Here is a 21,005-nt window from a genome sequence, read left to right as displayed (position 1 = left end):
GGGATGAAACAATAAGACACGAATAGAATAGTATAGAATAAAAAAGAATAGAAATTATATCTAACTATAGACAAGGAGGGTTTCTTTTTTGTTTCAGTCAAGTTTCAACATCTCTAGACAGCAAGGTAGAAAAGGAATAACGCTTGAATGCTGATTTACGACAAATATCAGTAAAAGTGTTTGTGGTGGGAAAAGAAATCTTTGTTTCCTTGCTGGTGCTGTAACTAGTTTCTTTTTTCTCTTTCATTTAAATTTTGAAAGAAAATGATTGGATTGTGTGGGTTGAGATAGCTCCTGCATGTCGATGGAAACGTGCCCAGCTCTATTACAGTTTTCAGTGTTCACCAGTGTTTTATATGGATCTTTAGTTGCCAGTGTTGATTATTTAGAGAGCAGGATGGAAAATTGGTCAATACACATTAGCAGGACACACTGACTCATTGATTTCTATATCCACTACTTTAACTGGCTCAGCTAATGTCCAGCTGTTTTTTTTTCATCTGGATATGTGTGACAGCTTCATTTAAAAGACATAACTGATTAACTTTAAGCATTTATGCTGTAGTATATTTGTTTTTAGGATTGATTAAATGCATGACAAAATGTATTATCTCCATTTAGTTCGTTCCTTCTCTGACTTGTTTGTCTTTTTAAAAATTTTTCCATTGCCTTGGCTCATTTCATGTTTCCATTTTTGCAAATAAACCTATTAAAACACAGACGTAAGACAGAGCTGAGTTCCTGCAGAGTTTGGTAACTCCTCCACCATTTGGGAAGAATGGACCTGTGTGGGTTGCTTCCAACTGTCTGGAGGCTTTAACAGGAGGTCCACCCAGACCCAGTTATTAGAAAAATCTCACACATTGGGAATAATTATGTGCATTGTTAGTTGAGACTGGAGCATATTTCATGATTAATGAGGAGCAGATAGAGCCTGAAGATGCAGAGAGATGATTTTTACTCTAAAATCCCATGAGATGGGTGGGAGGTGGTCTGAAGAATGAGGCAAAATATCTCTTTGAACCCACTCGTGGAATATAATAGGTAAAACTACTGCGTTTAAACTTAGCATTGACATTTTTTAATTAGTTTATTAGTTTAGTTATACTTGCTGGCCTTAGATAAGAGTTAGAATCCCACATTTACTCTCAGGTGATTTGATTTGACTTTCTGCTTTTTTTTTATTCTGCCTGTGTCTAAGAAGGCGATCCCTTACCCAGCAGCAAATTTCACCTCTAACTGATAAATTACCTCTGAACATGGGCACTGCTAACATCACATGTTGCATGAGCTTTTAACTGATTATTAAAGTGAATTTACTTTTTTATTTATTTGTGGACTGTTTGGTTTTGGAGATGTATCATCTCTAACAGCTCCATTTCTGTTTTGATGTTGCAGGTTTAACTACAGGTCAACTCACCATCTCACCTCCAATGGCTTCTATGAGTTTCTTAACTGGTTTGATGAAAGAGCCTGGTACCCTCTGGGGAGGATAGTTGGTGGCACAGTAAGTATTTATTACTCTGAGTGGGGTGAGGCGGTGGTGCTTGACTGCAGATTACAAAGGCTTTGTGCACACTCTGTCTTAATACTTCATGTTTATGACATTATTTATTGACTGTATCATGATCCTGATTCTTACACTGAATGTTTAGTGTAAAGTGTTTAATTCTGTCCAAAACATGTCTCTCATGAAAATGAGATGTCCTTTCCAATGGGACTACCTGTTTAAATAAAAGTAAAAAAAAAAAAAAAAAAAAAAAGATTGCAAGGCTGAATGCTAATTAAATGACTCCAGGGTAGAAATGGGTTTTAATTGGCTCCACTTGGGCGTGGCATTGATGGGACACAGCACCTGGGACCTGCAACTGCAGATTTTTACCTCTCGGGGCTACAGAAAAACTAAAGCTTGCATTTTCTCTACTAAATGATATTTTATCTGTCATCTAGACCAGGGGTTCTCAACCTTTTTGACCTTGGGGCCCAACATTTTGTAGTACAAAGTGGCCCTGGGCCAGAGTGATATAAATTTATACTAATACAGTGGTAATATTTAAATATATTAACACTATTCATAAAATTGATATCACTCTTGGTTTAATTTGTATACAACAACTAAACCAAGTCCACCTACAGCTTAACAAGCTACATCCTTGTCAGATAGATGACATGATGCAATGAGATTATCACAAAAACATTTATCGTGTGTATGAAAACTTGTACAAAGAATAGATTCCGAACTGGCTAACAAGTCCATAAAACCTGTTTTCGGCAAAAAAGTTAAGGATTTTAAGGGGTTTAAAGCTCATGTCTTGTAAATTTTCATAAAAAATAATAGATTTTACTACAGCGAGAAAAGAGGGACCTTAAAAATAATAAAACTGTAGGGAAAAAAGGAAATTTGATGACCAAAATGTGTTTAATGTAATAAATGCATTCAAAATAATAAAAAAATTTATTAACTAAAAATAATTTTATTTATTTAAATTAATAAACTGGAAGTGGGACTTTAATACGTTAATTATAATGAATTAATTATAAAAAATAAAAATGTGTTAAAAAAATGTACGTATTTAATCCCAGTTTCGTTCCAAACAACTTGGTATATTTGTCAGTGCACGATTTCCTGAAATATCGATTACACTGTTGCGCACATCAGTGCTTGTTTAAATCAGTGTTACCAACTTTGTAAACTGAGTCCCAACCCTAGTATAAACTTTTAAATAAATCATTTATTTGAATAAATGTATATACTTTTTGTTCTTTTACTGTTACTGGTCAGTGACATGACACTTTTCTGGATCTGTATCTCATTTTATTTTGAAAAATTCTTCCAGCAAGGGTTGGATGTTTGATTTCTGTATGCCATTTAGTTTTGAAGGTTTCAGTGCTGTGCTGGATAGCATTAGCCTAAACACTGGGCTCTCACCTCTGCCTCGTTATCTCCGTTTACAAACCCAAACTATTGAAATCAAGGTTGTACTTGTGCAAAAACGTACATAGAGCTCAGCCTCATTAAGAATCTTTAGTCGCTCTCTGGCCCTCTGTGTAGGGTGGATGTCCGCTAGGTTTAATAGGGCTGGATTTAAAAAATTGAATTATCGATTCTGAATCGTTTTAAATCAAATAAATCCAGTATCGATTCATAAGCTTGGAGATTGATTTTTTTATTTATTTATTTTTTTTATACGTCCTTTTTTCTGATGCATGACTTACCGAGACTCGGCGTAATCTTAGCATTTATACACAAGTGGTTTCTTGTGTTGCCTCCGTCCAAAATCAGCTTCTTTTTCCAAGATGTCTAATTCACATGTTTTCATTCACCAGCTAGGATAAAATTCTCCAGTAAACTTTTGCAGCGTATTACCGCTCACATTAGCAGGTAATGCTAAGACTGCGGCACTCATATTAGCAGCTAATGTTAACGGGCTCCGTCACATTCAACAACAGGAAGTGATGTCACCATGCACATACATAAAGTCACATTTTCTCTAGAACAGGTTTACACTTCGTCTATTTATCAATCAGTAAATCGTCTGATGGTATTTATCTGATTGACATGTCATGTGACACCTGCGCTTGCTCCGTATGTCCACGGCAGTCAGCACACACACAGGTTTCCATCAGAAGACAGAGAGCACGCGTCTGAAAACACGTCAACCAGCTTGAATCAGACAAAAATATGAGTTTTCTGTATTCTCTCAGGCAGCTGAAGATGGAAACATGTTGCTCCTGTGTTACGCCGATAACGTCACCGTTGTCATGGGAACGCCACAGCTGAACAAGCTGAATTTATGTCATTGTTAAGTGGATCCAATATTCTTTGTAGGTTTTATTAACATCAACACGTTAACTGAGATCTGAATTTTGTTTGGAGTGACTCCACTGAATGAAACGCTTCATCAGGACATTTAAAAAGTTTCACTTTTTTCTGTCCAGTGAATCAGGGGAAACACTATTATTATGGTATTTCAGAAATGCATGTAGATGCATCTGATCAAATTATTACAGTAATCTGATTACTCCCAGATAACTAAGTTTGACTGTCACGTAAATGGAGTCAGTGTTTTTATAAAATTGGTTGACTGAGAATGTTTTCAATAAGAAAAATCGGTGGTGTTACACAGTTAGTTATAAATGAATCAATATTTAAGTCGAATCGAAAAAGGCTGTTGTGAATTTAATCAAACTGATTCAAGAAATTAGTGAGGATACCCAGCCTAAGGATTTAATAAAATCTCATCCTTTCATGTTTTGATTAACACACTCCAGACCTGTAAGACATGAGACATACTTGACCAGTGTTTCTCAGTTCCAGGCCTCATTACCACTGCCCAGCATGTTTTGAATGTTTTCTTCCCAACACACCTGGTTCAGATCCCTGGACCTCATCCAGTTATTTGCAAGCCAGCTTGGAAACATCTAAAACACGCAAGCAGTGGTCCTTTAGGACCATCCATCCATCCATCCATTTTCTGCTGCTTATCCGGAGTCGGGTCGCTGGGACAGCTGCCTAAGCAGGGAAACCCAGATTTACCTCTCCTCGGCCACATTCCCCAGCTCATCTGGAAGGATTCTGAGGCGTTCCCAGGCCAGCCGAGAGATGTAGTCCGTCCAGTGTGTCCTGGGTCTTACCCGGGGCCTCTTTCCAGTGGGAAATGCCCGTAACACCTCACCAGGGAGGCATCCAGGAGGCATCCCGACCAGATGCCCGAGCCACCTCATCTGGCTCCTCTCAATGCAGAGGAGCAGCAACTCTACTCTGAGCCCCTCCTGGATCACCAAGCTTCTCACCCTATCTCTAAGGGAGAGCCCAGCCACCCTGCGGAGAAAACTCATTTCAGCCGCTTGTATTCGCGATCTTGTTCTTTTGATCACTACCCACAGCTCGTAATCATAGGTGAGGGTGGGAACGTAGATCGACCAGTAAATCGAGAGCTTTGCCTTTTGGCTCAGCTCCTTCTTCACCACGACAGACCGATGCAGCGTCCGCATCACTGCAGACGTGGCACCGATCCGCCTGTTGACCTCCCGCTCCATCCCTCACTCGTTAACAAGACCCCGAGATACGTGAACTCCTCCACTTGGGGCAGGACCCTATTGCAGACCTGGAGAGAGCACTCCACCCTTTTTGCAGCTGAGGAACACATGGTTTCGGATTTGGAGGTGCTGATTCTCGTCCCAGCCGCTTCACACTCGGCTGCGAATTGCTCTAGTGAGAGCTGAAGATCACGGCCCGATGAAGCCAACAGAACCACATCATTTGCAAAGAGCAGAGACCCAATCCTGAGGCTGAGGAGTGTGATCCCCCTGTAGTTGGAGCACACCCTCCGGTCCCCCTTTTTGAAGAGGAGGACCACCACTCCAGTCTGCCAGTCCAGGGGAACTGTCCCCGATGTCCACGCAATGCTGCAGAGCCGTGTCAGCCAAGACAGCCCTGCAGCATCCAGAGCCTTGAGGAACTGCAGGCGGACATCATCCACCCCCGTGGCCCTGCCACCGAGGAGCTTTTTAACCACCTTAGCGACCTCAGCCCCAGAGATAGGAGAGCCAGCCCCTGCCACCCCAGACTCTGTTTCCTCATCGGAAGACGTGTTGGTGGGATTGAGAAGGTCTTCGAAGTATTCCCTCCACCGCCTCACAACCTCCCGAGTTAAGGTCAGCTGTCTCCCATCCCCACTGTACACAGTGTTGATGGAGCACTGCTTTCCCCTCCCGAGCCGCCGGATGGTGGACCAGAATCTCCTCGAAGCCGTCCGGAAGTTATTCTCCATGGCGTCTTCAAACTCCTCCCATGCCCGATTTCTTTGCCTTAGCGACCGCCAAAGCCCGCCAATACCCATCAGCTGCCTCTGGGGTCCCACGGGCCAAAAAGGCCCGATAGGACTCCTTCTTCAGCTTGACGGCATCCCTCACTGCTGGTGTCCACCAACGAGTTCAGGGATTACCGCCACGACAGGCACTGATGACCTTACAGTCACAGCTCCAGTTGGCCGCCTCAACAACAGAGGCATGGAACACCGCCCACTCGGATGTGTCCCCTCCTCACCCCGGACATTGTTGAAGCTCTGCTGGAGATGGTAGTTGAAATTCTTGCATACAGGGGACTCCGCCAGACATTCCCAGCAGACCCTCACAACATGTTTAGGTCTACCAGGCCTGACCGGCATCCTGCCCCACCATCTGAGCCAACTCACCACCAGGTGGTGATCATTTGACAGCTCCGTCCCCTCTCTTCACCTGAGTGTCCAAGTCAGGTGCAAGTCTGATGATATGACTACAAAGTCGATCACTGAACTAGATCATCAAACTAGAACTAGTGTCCTGGTGCCAAGTGCACATGTGGACACTCTTATGACTGAACATGGTGTTAGTTATGGAAAATCTAAGATGAGCACAGAAGTCTAATAACAAAACTCCAATCGGATTCAGATCAGGGAGGCCGTTCTTCCAATGTACAGGCACAAAAATCTGCCTGCTCAGCGCTTCTCAGCGGGAGCAAATCCAGAACACAAGAGGGTCCAGCCCCTCTTGAGGACAGTGGTTCCAGAACCCAAGACGTGCATCGAGGTGAGTCCAACTATATCTAGCCGGAACCGCTCAACCTCACGCACCAGCTCAGGCTCCTTCCTCACCAGAGAGGTGACATTCCACTTCCCTAGAGCTAGCATCTGCAGCCGAGGATCAGACCGCCAGGGTCCCCACCTCTGCAACCACCCAGCTCACACTGCATCCGACCCCTATGGCCCCTCCTGCAGGTGGTGAGCCCACGGGAGGGGAGGCCCATGTCACCCTTCCGGTCCGAGCCCGACCGGGCCCCATGGGCAAAAACTCGGCCACCAAGCGCTAGCCTCCGTGCCCCACCTCCAGGCCTGGCTCCAGAGGGGGGCCCCGGTGACCCACGTCCAGGCAAGGGAAACCCTGGTCATTGCTTTGTCATCATCATTGGGGTGATTTGAGCTGCACTTCACCTGATCCCTCCCCTAGACAACTGTTTGCCATGGGTGACCCTACCAGCGGCATGAAGCCCCCGACAACATAGCCGCTAGGATCGCCAGGACGCACAAACTCCTCCACCACGATAAGGTGGCAGCTCAGGGGAGGAGGTCCTTTAGGACGAATTGGGAAATGCTGTACTAGACCAATAAGTTGTCAATATTGACAATAGAAAATAGTTTCATTGTCTTGTCTAACTGTGTACTCCCACATTTAAATGAGCCTTTTAAGCATGCTTCTTTCAGTAACCAGTATTAGACATGGATGTGTTCTGTAAAAACACATTCTAGAAGAAACTGGGAGGTAACAGGATTTACTCATATGCCTTTATAGAAGCTGAAGTATAGACGTGTTGACAGGTGGAGGGTAATTTTCATGAAATCATTACTCTACAACTCTGTGAGCTGCTCTTCTCTGTATATCTTTCTGTATGTGTTGTGGTGTAATCTCATCTCCAGAGTGTGTTTCAGCCATCAGAGTGGAAATATTTGTAAAACAGAATTTTGGCTTACCAAGTTGTTTTTTAGGTTGTCTGCATTGTTACTCATATTACACAAACCTGAGAGGAAATAGCCTCTTTTAGCAAATTCAGCTTTACACAAAAAAGCTTAATTTCTCTCCTTCACTTCTTCTCTAACAGGTGTACCCTGGCCTAATGGTGACCGCGGGCCTCATCCACTATGTGCTGAACCTGCTGCATGTTACCGTCCACATCCGGGATGTGTGTGTGTTCCTGGCGCCAGTGTTCAGTGGTCTGACCTCCATCTCCACCTTTCTGCTCACAAGAGAGCTGTGGAATCAGGGCGCAGGGCTGCTGGCAGCCTGCTTCATCGCCATTGTCCCGGGCTACATCTCCCGCTCTGTTGCTGGCTCTTTTGACAATGAGGGGATCGCTATCTTTGCCCTGCAGTTCACCTACTACCTCTGGGTATATTTTTAACAGTATTTCCACAGTTTTATCTTTGTGTTATACACCTGTTTTAAATTTATTCTCATTTCTGCAACAACCAGCTGCTCTTTGTTAGGTGGAAACGGTCAGTGTCTGAGTCATAAAGATTTCAAGGACATCCTGGAGAATAAAACAGAAACCTTATAGCTAGCTCAACTTACTTGTTTCTTAGAATTCAGAATCTTAAAAAACAAGAAGGCAACCACGCTTTATCTTCCCGTGACTTTTAGTATAAAAAGCACATTGATTTGCAAACCTTTTAATGAGAGGATCACAACTAGCTTGTTTTAATCTCTACTAAATGTTTGAAATCCACTTTTCTTAATCTTTTTGGCTCGCTCTCCCTCTCTGTTGTTTGGCTTAATGTGGAACCTAGAAGTAACCTCTGTCAGTTTCATGTTGGAACAACCAGAACAACACAAACATGAGACTTCTTTCCAACAATAAAATTGTTTGTGAGAAGATTTTCAAGACAGAGTCAGTGTTCATCACACGTTCTGGTCTACACTGAGCTAGATTGATGACCACTTCATGTTATGCACAACTCCCTGGGCAGATGTGAAGTCACAGTGATATTGCCGAGGATTTCTAAGTTTAGCATTCTCTTTGGTGTTCTGAAAAAGGCTTAAAATATTTATTTTTTTTAACTCTTTCAAAGATTTTTTTTTTTACTGTATCTTCCTTTTTTCCCCACTAATTTATATATATATATATATATATATATATATATAAAATCTTTTTTTTTGTTTAACACTCGCCTGTGATTCATTCGGGTGTAAAGAAACCTAACTCAAGGGATGAACCACGATTGTGTGCTTGAAGCCTGGAGCCCTGTTTCCTTGGCAATATTTGAAGAAACAAGGGGGGCAAACAAAAATATTTGAAAATATTTGACATCTCACATTCAGTCTTGACATTTAATTTGTGTGTCCATAGCTATCTAGCTAATTAGGTAGTCAGCCAGCTCCCTAGGTCAGATTGTGCACCCACCAACTCATTTTAAGGCCCTTCTCTATCTACTGTACAGTTCTACAGACCATGAAAAAGCAGTAAATAATCATGTCTACATATCTAACTTTCTTATAAAGCTACCTTTCTAACAAAGTTAGCTAACTGGACATGATAGCTAGCAAACTTGGCTACAGACCATTTAGTGGCTAGGGGGATAAAAATCTCCTTTGTTGGGTGCAGTATTGGGCAGTGCTTTATAAAGCAGACCCCAGTACTCCTATTAACTTTGTGTACCTTTTCCTCATCTCCTCCATCACTGCTACCAGCTGCAGTTGCTCCTGCCTGGACAATTGTGAAGTCAGGCCTCGTTAGCCTTTTTATGCCCTCGTTAGGAGCTGCAGTGCTCTGAGCTTAGAAGGGGAAAATGTGTAGGACATGCTGTTCTGCTTTGTCATTAAAAGGGTGAAACATGATGAATAATTCACATAGTGGCTTTGGGCATGCAGCGATAAAACACAGTCCTGAAGGAAAAACCATTACACAAAACGGCTCAGCTTAATGGAACTTTGGATCTGTGTGGGTGTGTGTGGTTAATGCTGTAACGTGTAAATTGCAGGTGAAATCAGTGAAGACGGGATCCATCTTCTGGACCATCGGATGCTGCTTGTCCTATTTCTACATGGTGAGAACAGACACACACACAGATGTGATTGTGTGTGATTTGTACTGAGTTCATATGCATGACTCGTCACATGGTCAGGATTTCTTTATTCAATATCCTTTTTTTTCATTGATTTCATGTAATGTTTTATTTTCCGAGATTTAGGTTTTTTAGTTTTCATAAGCTGTAAGCCATAATCATCAAAATGATAACAAATGAATGCATGAAATATCTCACTGTGCATGTAATGAGTCTATATAAAATATTAGTTTCCCATTTTAAGTGGAATTACTGCAATAAATTAAATTTTGCGCAATATTCAAATTTCTGAGTTTCACCTGTGCTTTGAATTGAAATGACGTCAGCTCAGCTAGTGAGCAGTAAAGTAGTTTTGCCAACTTAATGAATTTGTTTGCAACTTTACTGGGAGTTTGACTTTTTTATTATTATTATTGCTATTGTTGCTATTGTGGTTCCATATAGGTGATAACACTGTCAGAGAGAAGCGATGAAGCCCCTTATATAACAGGAGTTGCCAGGAAATAACATCTACACCTTGTGATGGAAAAATAAATGAGCAGTAGAAGGTTTGTTTTAGGCTAACGGTGGATATGCTCAAAGTGGTGCATAAACTTTATATAATTTTATTACATTTTATAATATTTTGTGTTATTTCTGTTCTGTGTTTTAAAAACTACAGGGGAACTGGAGAGTAAAAGTTAACATTCTTATTTACAGCATAATTTCTGCAAAGTGCACTAATGCAAGTGCTGCACAACCACAACTTAAAAAAGTTCAGATGATGTGTAAAATGCTGAAACTGAGACATTTTACCGTTGCGTGGAAAATATGAGCTGATAGTGTATCTGATGGCACGTCTGTAAAAAGTGGTTCCAGGGTGATGTTTAGCATCGTGTAGCATCCCCTCTTCTTCTAACAACTGTCTGTAAATTTGTGGATTTCAGGGTGAAATGGGTTCATAGACAGGGGTTTCTGGAAGTGTTTCTATGTCCATGGTCCATGCAAGACAACCAGCATCCTGTTATGACCTTCCACCTTATCCCATGTGTACAGAGATTCCTTGTGATTCCCTGAATCTTTTGATGATATTATACATTGTAGACGGTATTTTCCAAGTTTGCTCAAATTTAGGTTGTAGTAACATTTTTCATAAAATTGTTCCACAGTTTTTAGACAGTTTGTCTCAGATTGATGAACCTCTGTCCATCTTTACATAAGAGAGGCTCTGCTTCTCTGAAATGCTCCTTTTACACCCAGTCATGTTACTGAATTGTTGCCAGTTAACCTGATTAGTTGTCAAACGCTTCTGAAACTCAAATGTTACCGGGACCCATGTGACTGAGCAGTGACCGCTATCAAACTCAAACATTGTCCAAAAAAAAAAAGCAAAGATCTTTTGCTTTTGCCATCAGTAAGGCAGCTAGACTCACAAAAGATGGAAACCATACGACTGATTAATGCAGGGCTAAAAAATAGATGCATGCTTGTGTGCATCTGCTGTTTTGAAGAAATGTAGACCTTTGTGCATGTGCAACAGAAGGCAGCGCACCCCTCTGTAAGGCTGCATGTGTATTTATACTTCTAAATATTTTTATTCCTTAAAAACTGGACTAAACTTAAGATAAAATATAATTTTGGAAACTACAACATGAAATTTGAGTAAAACAGAGCCGATCTATGGTTTCAGGTTTAACATGACCAGCAAAGAGTGGAAGATCCTATTTTTCTGTTTTTTTCTCAGCACTTCTGACATAAATTACATTTAATGATTGATAAGTTCAGGGATAATGTAATAAGAGGTGGTACAGTTTAGTCTTAAGCGATATTGCCACTGTGTAGTTGTGTGTGTTTGTGTGTGTGTGTGTGTGTGTGTGTGTGTGTGTGTGTGTGCCTTTGGGATTGTTGGAGCCCAAAAAAATCTGAAAGTGTAAAGCAGCAGCTCATAATGATTTTACAGCTCTCAGGTAGGCTGTATAGCCTTGCATCCCACTTATTGGAATCTATCTCATTATGAAAGCATGTGTGTTGTGAATAAGAGAGAAAACAGCCACCCTTCAGCTCCCAGCCCACGGAGACATGTGCACTGTTTGTAATACTGATTATTGGCTGCAGTGGGAAGCATTGAAATGACTTGACAAGGGTCACAATCCTACCATGACAGAAAACAAAAAACTGAACATGCACAGGTCTGTTGATTTGAAAAATTCTCCATTAATGAACGTTCTGTCAAAGCTTTAAATGATTTGATTTCTTTGTGTTTGACAGGTGTCGGCTTGGGGCGGTTACGTGTTCATCATCAACCTCATCCCTCTTCACGTGTTTGTCCTGCTGCTCATGCAGCGCTTCAGTAAGAGAGTCTACATAGGTAAGACACAACACTAGCATAACTTGGATCTTAGCGCTACGTTTGATAACATTGATCAGAATATTCTGTTTCAGAGGCTTGAGCATGCTACTGGGATTAAATTTTCACTGCTACACAGATGATATCCAGCTATATCTATGAAGTATGATGAAACCAGTCAGGTGGTCAGATTACAAAGATGTTTTAAAAACATGAATTTTCTGAAATTGTCTTTGGACCGGAAGACCACAGAAAGGGTCTCTCTAGCTAGGTAATTACTCTGGAATGCAATGACTTGGTTTCCAGTACTAGAGTGAAGAAACTTGAGGTGTTTAGGACCAGGACTTGTCCTTTGACTCGCATACTAAACAGATTTCTAGGACCACCTTTTTTCACCTACATGATATTTTCAAATTGAGGCCCATCCTGTCTTAGAGTGATGCAGAAAAACTAGTTCATGATTTTGTTCCCTCAAGATTGGATTACTTTAATTATTGGATATTGTTCTGTTCCAAAAATACCCTGAAAATTCTGTGAGGGTTCTGATGAGGACGAGCAGCGGAGATCATATTTCTACCGGTTTTATCTTCATTGGCTTCCCGTTAAATCCAGAAAAGAATTTAAAATGATTCCCCTCACATATAAAGCCTCTTAAAGATCTTCTCATCAGAAAACAGAGCTTACTTGCAGTTCCTAGAGGATCTAAAAGTATAATGGGAGACAGAACCTTCAGTTATCCGACCTCTCTCTGAGGAACCAGCTCCCAGTTTGGCTTCAGGAACAAGACACCCTCTCTATCTTCAAGCTCAGACTTCAAACTTTTTAACCTGTCCAGACAGAAGGCCGTCCTTCCTGGTTCTGGTTGGGCTGGAGATTTTTCCTCCCTGTTAAAAGTTGAGTTTTTCCTCTCCACTGTCACCCTGTGCAGCTCAGTATGGAGGGTTGAATCAAACAGAATATTTAATACAATCCTCTAATAAGTCATTAAGTCCGTCGTGTTCATACGCCGATGACGTGTGTGTATATATACATGAAAAACTGCTGCACGTTATGTTGTAAGGAGACACTGTGAGTGGTTGTTTCTCCATCCTTAAATTAATAATTAAACATTTAATCTTCCTTCCCTGGTCCACCCCTTCCCTCTTTCACCTTCCTCCCCACTTTGTACTTTCTTCTCACCTCTTGTGACCGTCTCTGAAGGCCGTCTGCCTGCGGTAATGCAGCGGCTGAGTTGGGTGGTGTCCTCTGATACACTGGACTGTTATATGTGGTGCACTTTGTAAGCTGTTGTTACTCACTGCAACCATCTCTCCTTCCATCATCCCTGTCTTATAAAGCAGAGATATTGTAATGAAAACCATATGAAATGTCAACATCAGCAGCATGTTTTCTATATCAGAGCAGAGTTCGTCTTTGGTTCCTCAGCTTTCTAATGCAGCATTAGCATGGCCACCTCTCCAGGCCATGGCATTGTTTAGTGTCAGGAGCGGGTACCCCACAGCATCTGCAGACTTTATCAGTTACAGAAGTGTCCTGAATGGCTGCCAGTAGCTGAGATTAAGTATTAGATTTCACTTGATGAGAAATGTGTCTTTTATGTGTGTGTATACTTTGTATATTCTGCTAGTAGGAGCTGTATATTTATTCTTTCTTTTTTCACTTTTTCTGCTTTGCTGCTGTAATAAGTGAATTTCCCCGTCCGTGGGATCAATAAAGTTTAATCTAATCTAATCTAATCTAATCTATCAGAATCCTAATTTATCTACATTTCACTTCATTACAATTCGTCACTCTGTCCCTTCTGCCAAATTCATATTCTTGCCTCTATATTCAATTAAATCAATCAAAATCAGTTCAGATTCAACACAGATCAGATTTGATGATCCACATTATTATCTGCAAAAGTCTATACACTGCTCTCTGAGACGGCATGCATATGAACTAGAAACCTTTTGTCATAAAATGTCATTTTCTTAGACCATCTAGGTATTACGAATGTTCTGTGTTCTGCCCCGACTGTATTTTGTATGTTAATGTAACAAAGTTTTACACTGAAAGTTATTTTGTCTGATTATTTGCTAAAAGAAATTGTGAGGCTTTTATTTTGTAACATGAGAAAACAGGAAGTAGGAAGTTAGAGCAGTGGAACTTTTATTTTGACATCTATTAGGAAACAGGAAGTCCAAGCTGTGAATAGAGATCATGGTTGCACCTGTGTTTCCTCTGATGAATCAAACACCATACTTCTTGTTAATCCTTCAGAAAGCTTTTCACTCCAGTTCAATACAGCCACCGTGGCCCACTTCATGTGTGTAAAGTGAATAAAAGAGCAAGTACGCTCGCTATCCCGGCTCATGAAAAGGAGTTCGGCTGGCTGTTTATCTATGTCAACACTTGGCATTATGTGTTAAACTTCCAAACAGTAAGTCTGTCTCAATCTAATGTGGAAGCAGATTTGTGTATGATCATTAGTGCTAAAGAAAATAAAAAATGTAGGTATAGCGTTTCTTTTTGTGGTACAGCGGTTATTGCTAGCAGTGTTTTTGAAATGCTGCAGGTTTACATTGACACCCTTCAGTTCGAGCATATGAGCAGAAAGCTGAGGAATTCAAAATGTCTGATCCCACTCCTGACGTATTTCCATGTTTTGGATGTAAATCCGGTCCAGGACCACATGCACTCTCATATCCTTTGCCAGCTCCGGAACTGAAACAAACATGGAATATTTATCTTTATCTCTTTATTTTTTAAACATTAAAAATATTAAAAACTAAACACAAACATATTAAAAGCATTCTACTGAATTTAGAGTATGTAGAGTTTAGAGGATCCTCTGTATGTATGAACTCTGGATAACAGGCCCAGTTTACACCAATTTAACCAGAAATGAAGTAGGAGTACTTTATTCTGTGGAACTAAACATGAATATCTTGATGATTTGGATGTGAAAGTTTATGATTTAGTCAATAAACGATACATTCAGACAACTGAGAGAATTTCAGATGTGTCGGCTCAGTTAACTTCAGTCATTTCTCCTACTCGGCGACATGTCTACTGAGGTGATGAAATAAATCGGTTGTTCTTCCATCTTTGATATAAAAAGTCCTAAAATTATTTCTGCAACGTGTTATAAGTTGTTCCAAGTGTGAGGATGCAGCAAATGGAACCAGCTCCTCATAACTGCTGACATGTTTAGGTATCAGCTCTTCCTTGATAGCTGCTGCGTTTGCTTATCTGGAGTCGAGCGTTCTCCAACTGTGGAAGCCCAAGGAGAGCATTTGTGGTGCATATTGAAAGTGAGGGGGGAAAAAAATCCAGATTTTCATAAAGAACATTGTCATTAACGGCAAATTCGAACTGAAAGACAAAATGGATTTATCGTCCAGCCACATTTAAAGAGGTATTTCAGGTTCATCTGAATGCATCAGTACTAGCTAATGTTCCATGTGTCTTTACCTGGTAGCTTGATTTTTTTGTTTTGTTTCTCCCTGCAGCCTACAGCACTTTCTACATCGTTGGCCTGATCCTGTCCATGCAGATCCCCTTTGTGGGCTTTCAGCCAATCAGAACCAGTGAACACATGGCAGCAGCAGGTCAGTAACCAATCACACATACGGTATATGTATACGATATACAGCAAGTAACTATAATTGTTTTTAATTCTTTGCATTCTAAACGGCGATCGCCTTCATCAGCGTTCTGCAGCCCAGGTCCTCAAAGCCCACCATCCTGCAGGTGTAAGATGTTTACCTGCTGCAACTACTAATCAAATTAAATGGATCTCTAACAAGCTCTGCACAAGTTCTGCTATTGAGCATTAATTTGAGTCAGGTGTTTTGCAGCAGGGAAACATCAAAAGTCAGCAGGTTTGTGGGTCTTGAGGACCAGAGTGGGGGATCCCTGGTCTACATGAAGCGTCTGTCTGCCGTTCAGAGATTAACCCCGATCTTTCTTTTGTAGGCGTGTTCGTGCTGATTCAGGTCTACGCCTTCCTGCAGTATCTGAAGGACCGACTGACCAGGCAGGAGTTTCAGACTCTATTTTTCCTGGGAGTCTCTCTGGCTGCCGGAGTGGTTTTTCTCTCCGTCATCTATCTCACATACACAGGTTGGTGTCTTACAAAGAAAGCAAAAAAAAAAAAAGAACTGGTGTTTTTAATCATATTTTTGTCTTTTGATGACAAGGTGAACATGATGATAATCCACAGCTCAAGTCGGAGGTCAAATCAGGAATGTTGGAATGGAATCATTTATCATTTGATACACGACGGCACCTGACTGAAATTAATGGGTTATTGTGAAGAAGTTGACAAAAAGCTGTTGGATCCATTTGATTTTTTATTTTAATGTTAAATCAGGGAAACAATGAAAACCTGCAGGATACCGGCCCTCAAGGACCGGAGTTTGACACCCCTGCTGTAGAATATGGCGGCGCCTACGGTCTTAGCGATGGTTGCTAACATGGAAGCTAATAAGCTGCAAAACAAACACATTAATGTTCTGCTTTATTTATACTCCGACTCCCTGATGTTGTCATCATGTTTTCCTTTTGTGACTGTGTTGCAGAAACAAGAAACACCTATCTGTGTGTTAATCTGATTTCTCATAATCAGATAACTGTCTTTATGTGATAAAGGGTTAGGCTGTATACATGATCACTTGAATAATCTGAACTCTAGAAATCAGATTATGGTCAGATTTGTGATGTGCATGTAAACGGGCTTAATGAATTATGCACCCGGGTGTTGTGTTCCCATTAATACCACATCAAACTAGAGCCAATGAAAAGCCGCGTCTACTGCAGAGACATTCGATACAAGGCTGAATGTCAACTAAATATTTTCCTAATACACTCAAAAGCCAGTGTAATAACTTAAGATGATGCAGCGTCATTAAATAATAGTACATATAATGAGAATGAAGAAAGATTTAGGCGGGACGTAGAGTCCAGACAAAGCCTTTTAAATCTATTGAGTTAATCCCCATCGACCCTCACTCCAGTAGTAATAGATGCCCTCAGCTATCCTCCTCAGAGGGTACAGGGACATTTTGATTATTAGTCTTCATATTAGAAGGAACCTTTTTGTGCTCTGGGTGAGAAGCCCTCATGTAATGCTGTTGTGATGCTACATGAGATAAAATAGTTGGTTGTGATTTAGCTCCAGTCTTTTAACTGAACTTCTCATCTATCATCTGAAGTTCTTCCAGCTGGCTCACTAACAGCGGTGATTAGCTCCAGTGTTCTCATTAATCATTGCACCATGCATATCAGAGTAATTACACGATCGATACATGCAGGACAGATATTGCAAACCAATTACTCGTAGCACTGACGCATGACAGAGAGCACTGATCAGCAGCGGTCCGAGCTGTGTTCACGTCGTTTCCTTTCACTGAGCTGGTGAGGATATTAAAGTAAGGTTTTATGTTTTTGTGTGTTTTTAGGGTACATCGCTCCATGGAGCGGGCGCTTCTACTCCCTCTGGGATACAGGGTAAGTTCTCTGAAGTGATTTCATGGACTGAAATCATGTGACCTCGTTCTCATTATTGATGGGGTTCACGTCTGTGCGGGAGATGCTTTCATCCATGATGAATCTCACCAAGTCTGATTGCTGACTTGATAAGTTTTCATTTATTCAGCTTAAATTCATCTGGAACAAGTTTAATAAAAGATCAAGGGGTGCGGTTTTTTTTTATATTCCTTTCCCCTCATAAGTCATGACCCGTCTTTACAAAAGAGTTCATTTTATTAGTCCCTGTTCCTTTTTCATTTTTTTTTCTTCCAATTCTTTCAAACTCAAAACGGTACTGGAGCTTTACCGAAATGTTTATCATCTTCAGAGTCAGTCAGTCCCAAACAGGTATCCCCCCCCCTCTCCTCGCCCTGACCTGGGCTTACAAAGAGCTGCTACGCTGCAGCATCAGCTAAAAAACTCCTGGTGTAAGTGTGTGTGCATGCGTGCACGTACGGGAGCGCTTATGCAAACTTAAGTCATTTCTTTTAGGAAGTTGTATTTTACTGCAGTGCAGTAAAAGTAACAGTTTTATCTTCTGTTTTACAAATTCATTATCAGCAGAAATGGTTGTGAGCTGAGAACTGAGACAACTAAATGATTATTTTTTATGTTGAGCTGTTCTTTCTACTCTTTTTCCTCCCTGTGCTCCCTGTACCTCCACAGCTACGCTAAGATCCACATTCCCATCATAGCATCCGTGTCGGAGCATCAGCCCACCACCTGGGTCTCCTTCTTCTTTGACCTGCACATCCTTGTCTGCACCTTCCCAGCAGGCCTCTGGTTCTGCATCAAGAACATCAATGATGAACGCGTCTTTGGTAAGTTTGGAATAATTAGTCTTTATTTCAGGCAGTGGTCATGAAAGCTGCTTCGACGCGCTGCTGTAAATGAATCAAACGGTAACTGAACGTGTTGTGTGTGAATTATGTGCTTTCAACTGCTCCCATCCATGTTTGTCTTAACACACTGTGGCATGCTTGTTAGTTTGATGTGACTTTTATGTAATTAAATTCAATTCAGCCTTATTTGTGCAGCGCCAACTCATGACAAAGTCCTTTCAAGGCACTCCTAAAGATTTAGTCCAATTCTTTGTAGTCCAGTTACGTTTTTTGAAAGTTTTATTTGAACAAAAAACAAATAAAAACGGAAAACAAATACGAAACAAAAAAACAAAAAGGAATGTACAAAAGAAAGGAGAAGGAAGTCTTTTTTCCAACGGGAGTGGGAAGAAGCCAGCGCTTATGCCATACCACCTCCATGTTTCATAATATACTTCTATAATAAAAGATCAACGTTAATAATAAATAAATTTTCTTTGTCTAATTTGGGAGGCGTTTGACCACTTTAGCCAATCGAAACAAAATCTAAGTAGAAGATAGATGGAGGGTGTTCCTAATGAGACGGCTCTGCTGTCCCAGCATGCAACAGGGTGTGACGCTGCTTCACATTCTCTAAATGAAAGACTCTTATCCCGGGTGTTCCTCTCATTACTTCTCTGTCTGTAGTGACTTTAAAAAGGTAAAAATGCTGTCATCGTCCCTAGATGGGGCAGGTTTCTGTGTAGGATAAAAGGAGGAGTTTTCTTGTGGTTTTATTTTTCAACTTTTAACTGAATTTATCTGAAAAGCTCCATCTTGTAAGAGATAATGTAGTTATTTAAGACGGGACATTTCTGCTTCTCTCTTTGCCTCTTTGTTTTCTTCTGTGTACTTTCAAATCAAAGATTTTTATATATTTGGTAAACCATTAATAAGAAACCTTGATGCGTCAGAATGAACCAGACTAAGTGATTCATGCAACTCTTTCTGATTCAGATTTTTCTCTGTGACCTGTGAAGATGTGATGTATAAATTTCAGTAGAGAAACAGGAGTACATGCAGGTCCAGACTTTTGTAGATTTTATTCATTCATTGGTTTCTGTTTTATATTTAAAAAACAGAAAAGGCTGCTCTGACTTCTGTTAACTCTTCAGTGGAGCAGTGTGGTTTTCATCCAGGCCATCAAACAGTGGAGCAGCAGAGTCGCCCAGGGAGTCACAGGGATTTGACCATCCAGTCTGTATGTACTTTGTAGACTTAGAGAAGGCTTACGACTGTGTCCCGAGTCGCTGTTGGGTCCCTAAGAACTGTGTCCACTTCCTCAGCATGAAGCTGAACTTCTTCATAGTTCCTGTTGGACTCCATCGAGGCTGCCTCTTATCACCAGTCCAGTTTGTGGTGTTAATGGATGGCTTCCTCAGACCAGGATCTCCAGCAAACACTGGGGTGGTTTGCAGCAGTGTGAAATGGTCAGGATAAAAGTCAGCTCCTCTAAGTCTGGGTCTCAAATGGAACGGGGTAGGAGTGCTGCCTCCAGGATGGGAATGAGTGTTTGCCATTAGGGAACATTCAGACTGGCACTGTTTGGTCCACTTTAAACAAACCCTGGTCACTTCCAGGGATAGCGCAGTGCGTTTGGAGTAGTCTTAACAAGCATTCGCACCCTGGTGTGGACCAAAGAAGCAAACTGGTCCACTTAAAAACCATGAGCGAGCAGTTGTTTTAACTCCACAGAAGGATGAATGGCCAATTCAGGGTTAGATTTAAGGTTAGGGAAATGGGGCGTTCCCACAATCAGTGTAAGCTATGTTAGCTACATTTCTATGAGCTAAAAATGTGTGTATTATTTATTTTTTGCATTGCACATCAACTCCATCTGATCCGGTCTGACTGGTCGTTTTGTGGTCTTTACTCCAGGTTGTCTGAAATGTGTTTCCTCTGCACTGACGTCAGCGTTCCTTTCTTTCAACATTGTTTATTTAGTTGAAATAATTAGCAAATCACCTCATTCTGTTTCTTAACCCTTACCCAGCATCTCAGAAAGCTTTACCCAACTATGACCAGGAGCTTGTGGATGGGATGATGCCGTTAGGTGTTTCTAACCAGAACCTGCTTTTGATATCAGTACAACTCAGCTGGACTTGTTTTAATGACACGGATGCTGTTTTTTGGTCCACGGATCAGTGAGGACTGCTCTGAGCCGGTTTCCTCTAAATCACCTCAGTAGAGCCACATGTGTACATGAAGCTCTGTACTTATATAACTGCAGGAATATTTCCTCTTGTCCACCATACGCTTTACCTAAAACAGAGCGCATGAATTTCAGATCACTGTCTAAAATAAGTTTGCACTCTAATGTGATGTGAACAGGAGTAAACTGGTTAAACTGTAGAATGAAATGAAACTACCATCCTGCCTCTAACCTCACGTCTCTCTGCTGTCCTGTCTCTAGTGGCCTTGTATGCGATCAGCGCCGTGTACTTTGCGGGCGTGATGGTGCGTTTGATGCTGACTCTGACGCCGGTGGTGTGCATGCTGTCGGCCGTGGCCTTCTCCAGCGTCTTTGAACACTACCTGGGTGACGACCTGAAGAGGCAGAGCCCGCCTGCAGAGGACAGCAGTGACGAGGATGACAGAAAGAACGCAGGCAACCTTTACGATAAGGTCAGGGCTCGTTCAGCTCGTCTCCTTTATGTCCGTCTCATCAGTGATGTCAGTCATGTTGTTGATATACTGCTGCTTTCTTTT

General features: G+C 41.4%; 1 protein-coding gene across 1 annotated transcript in view; it reads left to right on the top strand.

Moving 5' to 3' along the window:
- Positions 1–21,005, top strand: part of LOC121642416 (dolichyl-diphosphooligosaccharide--protein glycosyltransferase subunit STT3B-like) — a 71,632-nt gene that overhangs the window by 42,414 nt on the left and 8,213 nt on the right. The window contains exons 2-10 of the mRNA XM_041989152.1: positions 1,399–1,507; positions 7,637–7,924; positions 9,513–9,578; positions 11,844–11,943; positions 15,417–15,515; positions 15,883–16,029; positions 17,367–17,415; positions 18,103–18,257; positions 20,710–20,921. Of these exons, the coding sequence (XP_041845086.1) occupies positions 1,399–1,507; positions 7,637–7,924; positions 9,513–9,578; positions 11,844–11,943; positions 15,417–15,515; positions 15,883–16,029; positions 17,367–17,415; positions 18,103–18,257; positions 20,710–20,921 (1,225 nt within the window). The remainder of the gene's footprint in view (positions 1–1,398; positions 1,508–7,636; positions 7,925–9,512; positions 9,579–11,843; positions 11,944–15,416; positions 15,516–15,882; positions 16,030–17,366; positions 17,416–18,102; positions 18,258–20,709; positions 20,922–21,005) is intronic.

This window comes from Melanotaenia boesemani, chromosome 6 (genome assembly GCF_017639745.1).
Source record: "Melanotaenia boesemani isolate fMelBoe1 chromosome 6, fMelBoe1.pri, whole genome shotgun sequence".
Taxonomy (NCBI): Eukaryota; Metazoa; Chordata; class Actinopteri; order Atheriniformes; family Melanotaeniidae; genus Melanotaenia; species Melanotaenia boesemani.
Note: the sequence above shows the minus strand (reverse complement) of the source record. Positions and strands in the feature narration are given on the sequence as shown.